At 37.0% G+C, this 13,664-nt stretch overlaps 1 protein-coding gene across 1 annotated transcript in view; it reads right to left on the bottom strand.

The window, feature by feature from the left end:
• The window catches only part of ccdc146 (coiled-coil domain containing 146), a 41,156-nt gene that overhangs the window by 21,068 nt on the left and 6,424 nt on the right, over positions 1-13,664 (bottom strand). The window contains exons 3-14 of the mRNA XM_089126714.1: positions 12,543-12,835; positions 11,434-11,491; positions 10,899-11,075; positions 10,744-10,817; positions 10,430-10,657; positions 9,390-9,576; positions 8,808-8,900; positions 8,534-8,704; positions 7,308-7,396; positions 6,928-7,092; positions 5,956-6,180; positions 5,623-5,851 (exon numbers count right to left, since the gene is read on the bottom strand). Coding sequence (XP_088982840.1) covers positions 5,623-5,851; positions 5,956-6,180; positions 6,928-7,092; positions 7,308-7,396; positions 8,534-8,704; positions 8,808-8,900; positions 9,390-9,576; positions 10,430-10,657; positions 10,744-10,817; positions 10,899-11,075; positions 11,434-11,491; positions 12,543-12,835 — 1,989 coding nt within the window. The remainder of the gene's footprint in view (positions 1-5,622; positions 5,852-5,955; positions 6,181-6,927; positions 7,093-7,307; positions 7,397-8,533; positions 8,705-8,807; positions 8,901-9,389; positions 9,577-10,429; positions 10,658-10,743; positions 10,818-10,898; positions 11,076-11,433; positions 11,492-12,542; positions 12,836-13,664) is intronic.

The raw sequence follows: 13,664 nt of genomic DNA on the forward strand, positions 1-13,664 counted from the left end.
TACATCAAAATCTAAATATAGCTGCGAGCAGCGATGGCGGGCCCAAGCCGGTGGCACCGCAACCCCGGTTCCTTTAGTTACCTAAAGGCACCCGGGTGGCGGTGCCGAAGGCTTTGGCCCTTTCATGATTAAATGTTAAAACGGCTTGCCATACTCTGTCATTTCGACTAGTCAAAATTATGTTACAGATATCTTAAATGATAATACAAACTATCCAAAATGTAATTACGACTAGACAGAAAGACGTTGTTGATATCTACAATGTTAATTCCGGATAGGCAAACTTAGCTTTATACAGGGACATAGGCTCAGAGAGAGGCTCACCATATTCAAACCAAAATATCGGACTTCCTCTTGGTCCGAGCTAATGACTATGTAATAGAAAGTTGTCCGGCTTGAGGAGTAAAATGTATATACCGATTTTTGTAACTGTAGATAAAACTAACAACCCCACTTTTGTCAAAAGGTGGCGCTATTTAGTCCTTGCACCATGCCCGTTTCTGAAACTTTGCACGTCTACTGGCTAATAAATGTGATGTATCTGTTGAGTTTCAAGCAATTTCAATTTCAATTTGACTGTTGAAAAGAAGTGCGCCGATTAGATACTCAGGATCGGTATCGGCTCTGACACTGCCATCTTTGACGAGGCTGATTCAAATTCTATATTGTGCATATACTATTCTATGTAAGGCACAAAGGCACAAAAACTTTCTAAAGTACCTTAAAGTTTTTGTGTACTGTATTATAAGTGTTCTGAAGCTATTATGTGATATAGAAATTAATATTTAAGTCATTAAATTCAAGAACACGTAAACTTTTCCCTCTCTGCGCCTGTCAGTCATTCTCCATTCAGCATTCAAACAGCACGTCGCATTCGGTTACAGTCAATGATGAAACGATCTTCAAGATGATTCAATGTTAATCCTATTATACTGGGTCTTTAAGATAAAGGTCTAAAGGTCTATATTTTCGAATGAAGAAACTTTTTCTTGCTGGACTTTATTGCTGTAACTTAATCGTGTTACTTTCTACCGGGTGTCAGACGCTGTCGGTTAGATCACAACACTAGAGTCAGAGCACTATAATTGTTCTTCACGCACACAGTAACTGAAATTTAAAACCTTTAAAAGAAAAGGCTCAATAAACTATTGCATAGATATATAATGTATAATACACTGTTCATAAATATGTATTTCCTTTGTGCTTTGAACTTTTCAATACGGACTCAATGCGCTGTAACTTCATGTGGCTTCAAGCACATCATTCTCCGCTCGGGATGCACATAAGTGCTTTGTGCTGCACCGTATTAGAGCCGTAATATCATAATGCAGTGACGTAATGACAGATTATTAATTGCCTTTCAATTATATGTTGCTGCGTCATTAAACATCTGTCCTATGCATTTCAAACATTTATAGCAGCCATGGCTATATCTTTTTATGATTTTTGTTATCTTGTTATTCATGAATGTATTTTTTAAAAATAAGAGCAATGTGTATTATCTATTATTAATATAGTTTATAATAGCATTTTTGTCATAGATTATGACAAAGTAATCATATGATCCACCAGCGAGGAACCAGCAGAACAGAGTGAACATTCTTTCTGTTTAGTTCAATCCTACTTAATAGGAATTTATTTAAAATGCTCGCTCTACTCCACACCATTAATGTCTTGTGCGGACATCCGTATTTTGACTTTCGGTTTTAAGTAAGCGATTTAAAAGCTCCCAAGTCCCAGCGGAGTCACACGTTGATTAACCGGTGGGAATATACACAATAGGCCTACCTGATATTGAACACAAGAGGGCAGTATAGCACTACGTATGACTCAGATTATTATTTTTTTCTGAATTTTACAACAATTCTGGCTGTTTTTGAACGTAAACATAATTCTTAAATGAAAAAAGGGAAAAATTGGGGAAGTTATAATATTTGTATAATTTAATTTAGAAACAAATGATGTATAATTACATTTTTAGAAGATATGAGGCTTTTAGTGTTTACTTTTTTCACATTACTTTAATCTTTTGCCATAGTTGCACATGTCTACTGGCTAATAAATGTGATGTATCTGTTGAGTTTCAAGCAATTTCAAGCATGCTAAGAGTCCCAAAAGCATCAAAAAAGAATGTTAAAGTTTGTTTCGTTGCCACGGCAACAGTATCAAAGATATCAAAAATTCATTCACAGGTCTACATCTGCCGTGTATTTACATTATACAGATGAAGTTTGAAGCAAATCGGTTAAAAATAAGAGAGTGATTTCAAAGCATTTTGAAAGTGACACACTTCCTGCTGCCAGTTGGTGGCGCTATAACTTTGACTTACAATAGTCACATCCATGTGATCGGTCTCTCACAGCGAAAACACTGCTGAAGTTTCATCAAGATCAGTTAATGTATGCTGAAGTTATAACACACATCCTGTTTCATGTTTCTCGCCATAATTTTGTTTCCTCGCCACGGCCAAACCGTTCGAGGTATCAAAAATCCCGTGGCACTTTTTCATCCTTAATGTCTTGACTTCACGCTGATCGAGTTTCGTCGAATTTGGTTCAGTGCTCTAGGAGCAATAATTTAAATTCCATTGCATGTGTTTTAAACACAACCCTAAATAGCCGACTTCCTGTTGGGCTGGGGTAAAAAGTAAGAGTGTGAAGTATATATGAAACGATGAGATCTATATGTGTACCAAGTTTCATATTATTACATGCAAGTGTGTTTGATTTATGGACCAAATTTTCAGACCAAGTTTATTGACCAAGTTAATCTGATTAATAAACTAATTATATAAAACTATTGTCAATTCACTACAATTAAACTAGTTATATGCCTTTACTTATAAAAAATAAAAATAAAAACTTATTTAAAAAATACCAGGCTTGAGAAATGTATTTTCTTTATGCAGGTCATACACACAGCAGTGAAATGGTTAAGCCCCCTCCCCCTTAACACACACACACACACACAGACAGCCAGCCAGTCAGCCAGCCAGCCAAAGACACAGAGACATGTAGGCTCAGAGTGGCCATATTCAAACAAAAATATCTGACTTTCTGTGGGTCCTAGCTAATAAGTGTCAATTAGAAAGTTGTCCGGCTCGAGGAGTACAATATACATACCAATTTTTGTAACTCTAGTTAAAACTAACAACCCCACTTTTGTCAAAAGGTGGCGCTACTGAGCCCTCACCACGCCCGTTTCTGAAACTTTGCACATGTCTACTGGCTAATAAATGTGATGTGTCTGTCGAGTTTCATGCAATTTGAAGCATGCTAAGGGTCTCAAAAGCATCCAAAAAGCATCCTAAAAGAAGGGTAAAGTTTGATGCGTCGCCACGGCAACAGTTTCAAAGATATCAAGAATCCATTCACAGGTCTACATCTGCCGTATGTTTACATTATACATATGAAGTTTGAAGCAAATCGGGTAAAAATAAAAGGGTGATATCAAAGCATTTTGAAAGTGACACACTTCCTGCTGCCAGTTGGTGGCGCTATAACTTTGACTCACAATAGTCACATCCATGTGATCGTCCTCTTACAGCGAACACACTGCTGAAGTTTCATCAAGATCAGTTAATGTATGCTGAAGTTATAACACACTTCCTGTTACACGTTTCTCGCCATGATTTCGTTTCCTCGCCACGGACAAACCGTTCGAGATATAAAAAATCCCCTCGCAAACTTTCATCCTCAATGTCTTGACTTCACGCTGACCGAGTTTCGTCGAATTTGGATCAAAGCTCTAGGAGGAGTATATGACATTCCATTGCGAGCGTTTTACAAACAAACCTCAATAGCCGACTTCCTGTTGGGCTGGGGTAAAAAGTAAGAGTGTGAGGTATAGATGAAACGATGAGATCAACATGTGTACCGAGTTTCATATTATTACATACAAGCGTGTTTGAGTTATGGACCAAGTGTTCGGACCCCGTTCCAGGGGGCGCTGACGAGCCGCCCTACCACGCCCGGGTACCAGCTTCAGCCCGGCTCTGATGGCCGCGGGTTCTGACCCGTGTGCAAAGTTTCAAGAGTTTTCGAGCACGTTAAGGGCCCCAAAAGTGCCCAAAAGGTAGTAAAATAATAATTATTATAATAATAATAATAGTAAAGAAAAATAATCCCAAGGAAAACAATAGGGCCTTCGCCCTTTCAGGGCTTGGGCCCTAAAAATGCCCACTGGCTAGAACCTCTGGTTAGGACATAAGCTTTTATTGTCTCTCAGGCCATGGCATGTGTCAAAAAAGCTGAAACATCGAGCTTGATGTCTTTGTGGACTTGATCTGGGGGAAATATATGATATTATTGCTATGTGAGACTACAGCCAGGAAGTGCAACACAAGCCAGCACACCAACATGAGACACATTGCCATGACAGGCCAAGGGCTGGAGTTAAAGGTCATCATTTAGTTCTCTGAAAAAAAAAAAAAAAAAAAAAAAAAATGCAGGAGTCTTAATCCTTTGTTTCTGCTTGGCGGATTCCCTGGCATTCCATGAAGGGTAGGAAGACTTGTTGCTTGTTCAGAGACTTATTCAAGTACAGGACATTTTGTGATACCCAGTAAGAATTGGGGTCATCACATGTCTGTGCCTAAGCAGTAAAACAGTTTTACCTACATTTCTTCCCATTTTGATATGTTGAACAGCTACTCCAACAGTTTTTTTTTTTGTTGTCAAATTTTCTGCAAAGTCCATTAAATCACCATTCAAAGGTTTGGGATCAGTAAGGCTTTTGTTAAAGCTCGAGACTGTGTTTATTTGATATAAATATGGGAAAAACAGTTACATGGTTGTGTGATCCATGCTGATTTGGTGCTCAAATTTCTTCTTATTATTGCAGTTGAAATCAGTTGTGGATTATATGTCTTTACTGACACCTTCTGATCAATTTCCTGATCCTTTCTAAATAAATGTAATCATTTCTTTTAAAAAATTCTTACTGACCCTAAACAATTGAATGGTAGTTGACATTTCCATTGTAACCATAATGTGTTGAATATGTAAATGTATAAATGTAAATGTAATGAGAAATATTGCACTTGAACCATAGTTTGGAATTGTAAACTAGTTGGCATTGGCTGGGGTATAAGACATTTTTATCCCTGACTTTACAGCCCTATAGCAGTATCAAAAGCTAGTGACATGATCTAATATTTAAGTGTTCATTTGGTCTCCTCTAATGTAGTAAATGTTGATATGAAGAGACTCTAGATTAAACACAGAAGGTTATAATAAATCTCCAGGACGGTTTATTTCACTTTTATCTCTTTTAAAGGGAACTATAAATGGTAAAAAGAACACATCTGTGGGTACCATTGGCACCATAGAGGGCAATACATTTTTGGAATAATATATACAATATAACCTTTACTTACATTAATTCTACTGCATTATAGTGTGTTCGTTTACTCAATGTTTATATTGTTGGACCTTCTTTTGAGATTATGTATCTATAACAACGTCTCTTTGGCTTCTTCTCCCCAATCTCATGCAAAAGTTGGCAGACCCTCTGAGAAGCCTGTCATATTTTAACATATATATATATATATATATATATATATATATACTGTATATTTTAGATAGAGGCTGCTCAGTGATTTCAGATCTGGGTTACAGGTACCTGTATCTGTAATAAGATGCTCTCTTCCTCCAGGGTCTGTTTGATTGACAACTGTTTCTTCAGCAGGTTGGTCTGTCTTTCTTGCTCTTTCTGTTCAATTTTCAGTTGGCTAATTTCATCATTCTTGTTCTGTATCTTTAGGTTGCTTTCTTCAATCCTTTTAACCAGCTCATTTAGTCTCTCATTGAAAACACACAATTCCTTCTCTCTTTCTGTAAGCTGCACACACCTGGCAACAGAAACAAACAACATACAAAGTTATGGTGCACATGCAAGTCCAAATTCTAAGAATTTACCTGACAGATCTGTGAACTTCCCTAAACTCTCTCTCACCGCTTTTTGCGTTCTTGGTTGGCGGCATCATAGCTCTTGCAAATACCCAACTGGTTTTGCTCCAGCATGTCGATTGTGTATGTGAGCTTGCTGATTTTCAATTTCAGCTCCTCTCGTTTCTGGTGAATTTCCTTCAGAACATTTTCCTCCTGTTTGATTTCACGTTTCATTTGGTCTCTGCGTCTTGAGTTTTGAGAGTGCCATAGATTGGACTTTTGCAGCTTCCTGGAGTGAAACCAAGCAATACAAGATTTCTAAAGATGCACTATATTAGTGAAATTTTGGAGAAAGGTCCATTGTCTATTGTCAATAGTATAGCAATGTATGATGATCAATGCGGAGAATCGCGTGGCATGACCAACTTTAACCATTGCAAAATCTGCGTTGGGAAATATTTCGATGTCACACACCTTAATCTGTTCTCGTGGTATGTCGCTGTTATAGAAACCTTATCTGGTATCCCTTTACAACAAGATTTAATTTGTCACCATTGTTAATTTATGAATTAACTAACATGTATCAATGCTGAAAAAAATATTTTTAAAGTAATGAGTTACAATATTGCGTTACTCATTACTTAGTTACATTTTATGGAAAGTAATTTGTCACTTTACTCGTTACTTGAAAATCATTACTTGAAAATAGTCAGATTACATAACTTTGCTAAACATAACGCTACCCCCAACACTGTTTGTTATGTAAGCTAATAAAAATGCATGTTCATATAAGTTCACAGTGCATTAACTAATGTTAACAGATCAAACTTTTGATTTACAAAAAATATTAGTAAATGCTGAGAAAAGCATGATGTAATGACGCAGAAGTATTTTGTTAGTTTAGGTTAACTAATATAGTTAATTAATGTTAACAAATTAAAATTGTAAAGCGTTACCCAATATCTTATGATGTGTGGTGCTGTCAGAATGTATTTTTTGGGGGGATACTGGGCATGTAACGTGATAGCAACGGTACTTGTCTGTGTTGATAGCAGTCAATTGCAGAGTCTTATGATTTTCTTCCAGGATAGCCAGCTTCTCTGCCACCTCTGCCAGGTTCTGTGTTGAGATGTGGATCAGACTTTGGTATTTTTTCCGCTCAGCCTTGGTGACTTCATACAGCTTAGCAAACACACCAAGCCTGGTGAGGGTAAGATTGGATTTAAGAATGCATTTACTGAGCAGACTATAGGCAAACAAAGTAGATTCATTCTAAATCAGGTAAAAGAGCCAGTGATTTTCTGTTTGAATAATAGGAAAAATGGGCATAATAAAAAGAAATAATTACATATTTTGCTTGTATTTTAGTTCAATTTCATTCCATATAAACAGTTCTTGCCAATCACCAGTAAGTACCTTGACTGGGTCTCTTGAGTCTGTTTCAAGTGTTCTTGAATAACCATTCCTTTCATTTGCAGATCTTCTTTAGAATGCATATATTTTAGCTGCAACGATATTCATATCAATCACCAAGCATTAAGACATAGTTTACTCATGTTGTTCCAAACCAGCATGAGAAAAAGATATTGCCATTTTATTGCAATTTTATCGTGTTTTTGTCCTTTTGGGCCTTTGTCATTGTATACTTAAAGATTTTTTTTGCCACTAGGGGGCGCTAACCTCTTGCAATAACAAAGGCGTAGGTTGATGACGCAAAACTCATCTCAAAAAGAGACAGATATCCCTTGAGTCCTGCGAGCCTCGCAGATATGAAGGAATGGACATTTCATTCTATCAAACTAACCGCAAATGCTGAATTAATAGTCACAAGTGTCAGTTATTTAGATGGATGAAGCTTGTTGTGACGCAGCGTTGTTTCACTTGGTCTAACGTTCAACACTACACTGCATTTGAGTGTGTTGAAAGTTATAATGTTATTCTATGTGTTAGTTTTTGGCTATATGAGACTAGCAGTAAGCTACATCAACATTAGAATAACATTCAGATTATATTTTAACATTTCATCATGTTTACCTATATAACATTGATTAATTTTATGTACATTTGCACACCCATCTAAAAAGTACATGTATGAGCTCTGTCAAGTCGAAGTTTGTCATGGACATGGATCTCTAAGCATCTCAAAAAGGAAGTTAATTTCTCCCTTTTTTCCCAAAGTGTGCTTGCCATGGTCCATAATGTTTGAACGAAACAACAACAGCATGCAACTAGACGTAGTTGCCAGGGTTACTATGGCAGTACGAGGAAACCAGGGAAAACACGAATATTACAGTGACAGGTGACGAGTAAAGACAGGGATTCCATGACGGCTGATTGTTTGAAATTAGATTTTTTCTGAAATTAAAAATCTTTTGGGATATTCTAAGGACACAACTGCAGGAAATAAAAGTGCAGGAAGTGATTTTGGATATTTTATCACAAAATTCTTACATATTGTACCTTTAATTTTGTAAGTAAATCATACAGGTTTGGAATGACATGAGGGTGAGTAAATGATACAGGATGTAATTTATAGTTAAAAAGTTGGTTGCTCTCATATTTATTTATTTTTGAGCTCAGAAAAAAAATTCAGTAATGCTGATGTAACTGTTTTGGATTGAGTTGTAAATAAAGGGAGTAACCTGTGCTTTGTGCAGCTCATGTCTCTTCTGCTCCTTTTCATCTCTTTTGATAGGTATGAGATGATAAAGGTGTTGAAGCTCATCTCTACGCTTATAGCACTCTTTAATCAAAGTCTGTTCCTTCTCCACATACTCTTGAACCAGCTGGACCTTGAGACCTGCCATAGATTGCTACACACACACACACACACACACACAAATGTGATACTGAATTTGCCAAAAAACTTCATAGATAAAGTAAACTTCAAGCCACTTGTCATATTGTACATGGAACCTTGCTAATCAAGCTGCGTTTTAGGTTTTCCACTTCCTTTTCCAGATCTTTTCTTTTCTGCAACAAGCTGTCACCTTCTGGGACTGTGTCTCTCTGCACAAAAAAAATAACATATATGAAATAATCAATTGATATGTCCATAGATATAGGCATCAACTTTGTAACTTCACTACATTTAAACTGGGTGATAAATACAGTATATTTGAAAAGAATTAACAAGTTCTGCAATAAACACCAGGCCACGTCTATGAGACAATGAAAATCTTTAAAATCCAAAGGAACTGATAGTTCCTGTTATTATAAAATGACCATGATTCACCAGTCTTTCCGCACATAACGTGAGAACGAAATGATTCCATGGCAGTTCTGAAATGCAGGACATCACAAAATATTTGCATCTGCAGCAATTTTTGTAAATGTTGCAAGATCTGTAAACCTTGGAAAATCCTCTTACAGTGTGATGTTTGATTATTGATGTTGTGTATTTATTTTTATTAGGATTGAGTGTGGGTGACAATACTGCATCTAGATGTGGGCATCTAGATGTATACGTATAAGAAACTAGATTTTGTTTGGGTTCACCTGAGCCTTGGTATTCTCATGTTTCTGTTGAGTATCAGCGAGAGAGTCTCTGGCCTGTTTCAGCTGCAGTTCATTCCTCTTCAGGACTTGCATAAGTTTGTCTTTCAGCTGTGTATCTCGGGACAGTTTATCACGGAGAGACAGGCACTTAGCAACAATCTGTTCCATCTCTATCTTCAGCAGAGCCCTGTAGTCCAAAACAATTAATACAGTAGATTTAACAATACAAAAAGGATTATTTTGGCTACAGGCGTTTAACCAACTATGATAAAATTTAGCTTGTAATGTTAAAAGGGTCCATTAATTACATAAGGGGCTTTACGTAAAAAACAAACTCTGAATTGTTTTGCTGACGTTTTGCAAACGTTTTGCTGGCTGCATTCGCACCGCCAGCAGGAACTCTGAATTGACGTAAGCCGTGCTTGTTGTGACTTTCATTTAGATGATGGGGTGGAACTTTATTTTGATGGTGAACTCACAGTGCTCGGATTCTCTGTGTTTAATAGTTTACGATCGGTCTAACAGTCCTGTCTAATACGTTATTAGATAGAACTCTTATTCATACAAAGTAAACAGTATTTGAAAAGGCACCCTCAAAGTCGCGTTGGATTTTCTCCTCAGAGTAAAGGTTAAGAGGCCCATCTATCACTGTTTTCCATGTTCGTAGATTGTGTTTCTGAGGTACATAGGCTATAATCTGTGTGTTTAGACACAGGTGGGTGCTGGTGTTTCATGCGCCTTCAGCCAATCAGGGTACACTAATGTCCTAGTAGTTTCTATAGTGTTGGGTTAGACCCTATTCTGTAGTAGGAGGAACTAAATTACTTCCTCCAAAGGGAGTTCCTAGAATTAAGATCATTCCAAATCCAGGTACTTCCACCAATAGTTCTACCGTAGGTTCCTCCAGTGCGAAAGACCCTATATTTTAAAATGGGTACTTCTGAATTGTCTTTATCTAAAAAAAAAAAAAAAAACTGTCTTCTGATTTGAATTTGAATCCATTTGGCTTTAAAGTGTGAGAAACGGTGTGAGATTATGACCTTCGATCCATGAAGATGGCCTCTTTTCCCTTGGTTATCTGCAGTTCATTGAGAAGTCTATCTTGTCTGTTCTCTGCAGCCACCAGTTGAGCCTTAAGGCCTACCAGTTCTTGTACCACCTCCCTTTGGTCCTCCTTCAGGTTCTCACACTTTGCCTTTATCTTCTGCTCATGCTCTATATGCTCCATACGATGTTGCTCAATTATTGTTACCTGCTTCTCCAATTCCCTATGACACACAAATAGATAAAATGCAGATTAGTCAGTCAAATAGAGCCAGTGCTTTGCGTAACTTGACTTTGACAAGCCACATACGATTTCTTGTGGGTGACCTGGTCGATCTCCTTTCCCAGCTGAACAGGTATGAGAAGCAACTGAGCCAGCTCAGCCTGGTAAAAGATATTTTTAACATTTGAAATCCCCATCCTAAATACTCCAACCCATAGTAGTCATTAAGAGGTCTTGCTTACCTCATTGCTCTCAACACGATCTTTTAAATCCTTCAGCTCATTTTGTTCCATCTTTATATGTTTCTGTTTAGTCTCCAAGCTCGTAGTTAAAGTACACACTTCCTGTTTAAGATGAACCACCTCATCCCTTACCTCATCACAACTGTTCTTCAGGTCCATGTACCTATTTTCTAGCTCCTAAATGAGGACATACACAGTCACATATGATTTTTAAACAAATGAAAGACAATAAAGAAGCTGATACAGCTGCTCCTTATATTTTACAATATTATTTTTTATTACAACTTTGATTAGGATTATTATGATGACAATGATTATATGACTGATATATAGATATTGAAATTAATTAATAAGTACAAAAAGATATAATATAAAATATAAAGAGGATGTTGAATTTTAGATGAAGTAGATGGATTTTACTAATCATTTGTTTTATGTTTTTTAAGGATTTGGTCTCCCTAGTGAACCAGCATGAATTGTCTGGAAAACCCAATGATGTATAAATCCAGAAGGATCATGGCCCAACGATACTTACAGTCTGTGTAGGTTGTTCTTGGTATTCTTTCTCAAGACAGAGCTTTTCCTCTTCGAGACTAAAAAAGGAGAAATACAATTCTGTGAAACAAACTTTATGCATTTTATAGAAATCAGGATGTGAAGCAATTAATGCAAAAAGGAACACAAATACGAGAGATTTACACGGTAAGCACAAAGAATATTTCACAATTATACATTTGTGGCTAGGGTTATTAAACATTTTAAATTAGGTTTGCTAAAGCTTGAAGCCACATGAACAAACATTCTAGCTGAGCATTAGTGTGAGTTGGACTGTCCCATCAAAAAAAAGAGATTACAGTGAGCAAAAGTATGCTGTGCAAGGTGAATCCATGTCAGTTTGGCTAAGGATGAAGGATCTGCTCAGGACATAGCCACATGTGCAGAAACTACATCTGGCTGTAATATGCCTGCTGTATAAATACTTAACTAACCAAATGATACAGTATACATAAAATATATCTCTAGTACAATAGTTCTGAAATAAATGCTGTTGTTTTTTAAACTTTCTATTCATCAAAAGAAAATCTGAATCATTTGAGAATCACTTTATTCTCGATTAATGTCTGTTAAATATTCGGCTTTGCCATCACAGGAATAAATTACTTTTTAAAATAATGTTATACGGTATTTAATGTATTTTTGATCAAATAAATGCAGCCTGGGTGAGCATATGACCAAAAAAGCAGTACTGTACATTATAAAATACAGCAGAAACACGTCCCAAGTCCGGTAAAAATCACCAGCTACATCAAAAGAATTGCAGATAGCCTAGTTTTAAGTAAGGTATAAATTCTACCCAATATCATGACATAACTTTATTTTTATTTTTTTAAACCATAATGTTTCCCCACTGCTGGTTTGACTTTGGTTTTCTCTTATTGAAGCGAAACTACTGAAGCACTTAAATTATAAAATGAATGCGGCCCACACCGAGTGCGGGCACATCGAACTGTGTGTGTGTGTGTGTCTGTGATGAGAATGATGTACTGAACCTTGATGTCTGAACCGAGGTATGAAGCGAACTGTGACTTCAGTGTACCGTTCCACTCCTAATACAACATGATGTGGTCCTGCAGAGCATCTTACCATTCCAACTGGAAATGCATCTGATCATTTCTTTCTTTGGACTCTTTCAGCTGGTTGTTGCACTGCAGAAGTGTCTGTTTCAGTCTGCTGGCCTCTGTGTCCGGTCCTTCAGGAAACAGCTCGGCCTTCTTCAACTCTTGCCTCTGCTTTTCCAGCTTGGTGCGTAAGGCCTTCTCCTCCAACTGCAGATGCATTTCTGATTCCTGAGATTTTGTCAAAGTTTCATTCAAGAGGTTGAAACTGGCCCAAAGACGAGCCATTTTCTCCCCACTGATCTTTCCCGTGGAGAACAGCTGAAGACAAAGATGAAAGAGACCCATCAGTGATCCAACAGCCGAATAAACATTAGCCTAAATGCATTTAAAAGCTAAACAGGTTCATGGGGATTTGCTGGGACTCATTTCAGGTGTGTAGGTTCAGGTTTTAGAGTGGATCCATATGTGTGCCACACATTAACTTACATTTAAACACCAGCATGGAAAGCTAGGATCTAAGCTTTGAGTGTTGTTTATCTGACCACTGAAGTTGAAGCTTTCAATATAAGGATCTATGAATATCAAAAGAAAGTCTGAAAGTGTGTTTTTCTCCTTTATTGTGGAGACAAACAAACTAAACTTATTCAATATATGCAGAAAATATCTTCCAGATATTCATGGTCTATTCATTCACCTTCATGGTCATCGCTAATTTTCACAAAGACTTTTGTCATAATGTCACAAAAATGTAATTCTCTAAAGTTGACTTTTACTGGCCATTTATCTTAAAAAGCAGCTTGTGCTTTATCGGTTCCTTTATTGTAGCACTTCTATTCTGAAACTTCCTGCTCCAAGCCAAGGCAGGAATCTAAAGTTGGTTACTGTTGGTAAATTTATGGGAAATCATGAGGAACACATGTGGATGACCAGCTTTGAAGTAAGACACTGGAGCACATTTAACAACAGGCAGTTTGAATAACATTTCTCTGTGCTGAACTAGTGAAAAAAACAAAAGAACAGACACTAGTTTCTGCAGAAAATTGCAGCACCAATTCAATGCAGAAATAAAGAAAAGAAAAAACCGTGAATCTATTTCTGGCAGACGACTGATCACATCTGCACACAATTAAATAAATACAGTTTCTTT

The sequence above is a fragment of the Pimephales promelas genome, chromosome 24, assembly GCF_988280905.1.
Source record: "Pimephales promelas chromosome 24, fPimPro1.hap1.1, whole genome shotgun sequence".
NCBI classification, from domain to species: Eukaryota; Metazoa; Chordata; class Actinopteri; order Cypriniformes; family Leuciscidae; genus Pimephales; species Pimephales promelas.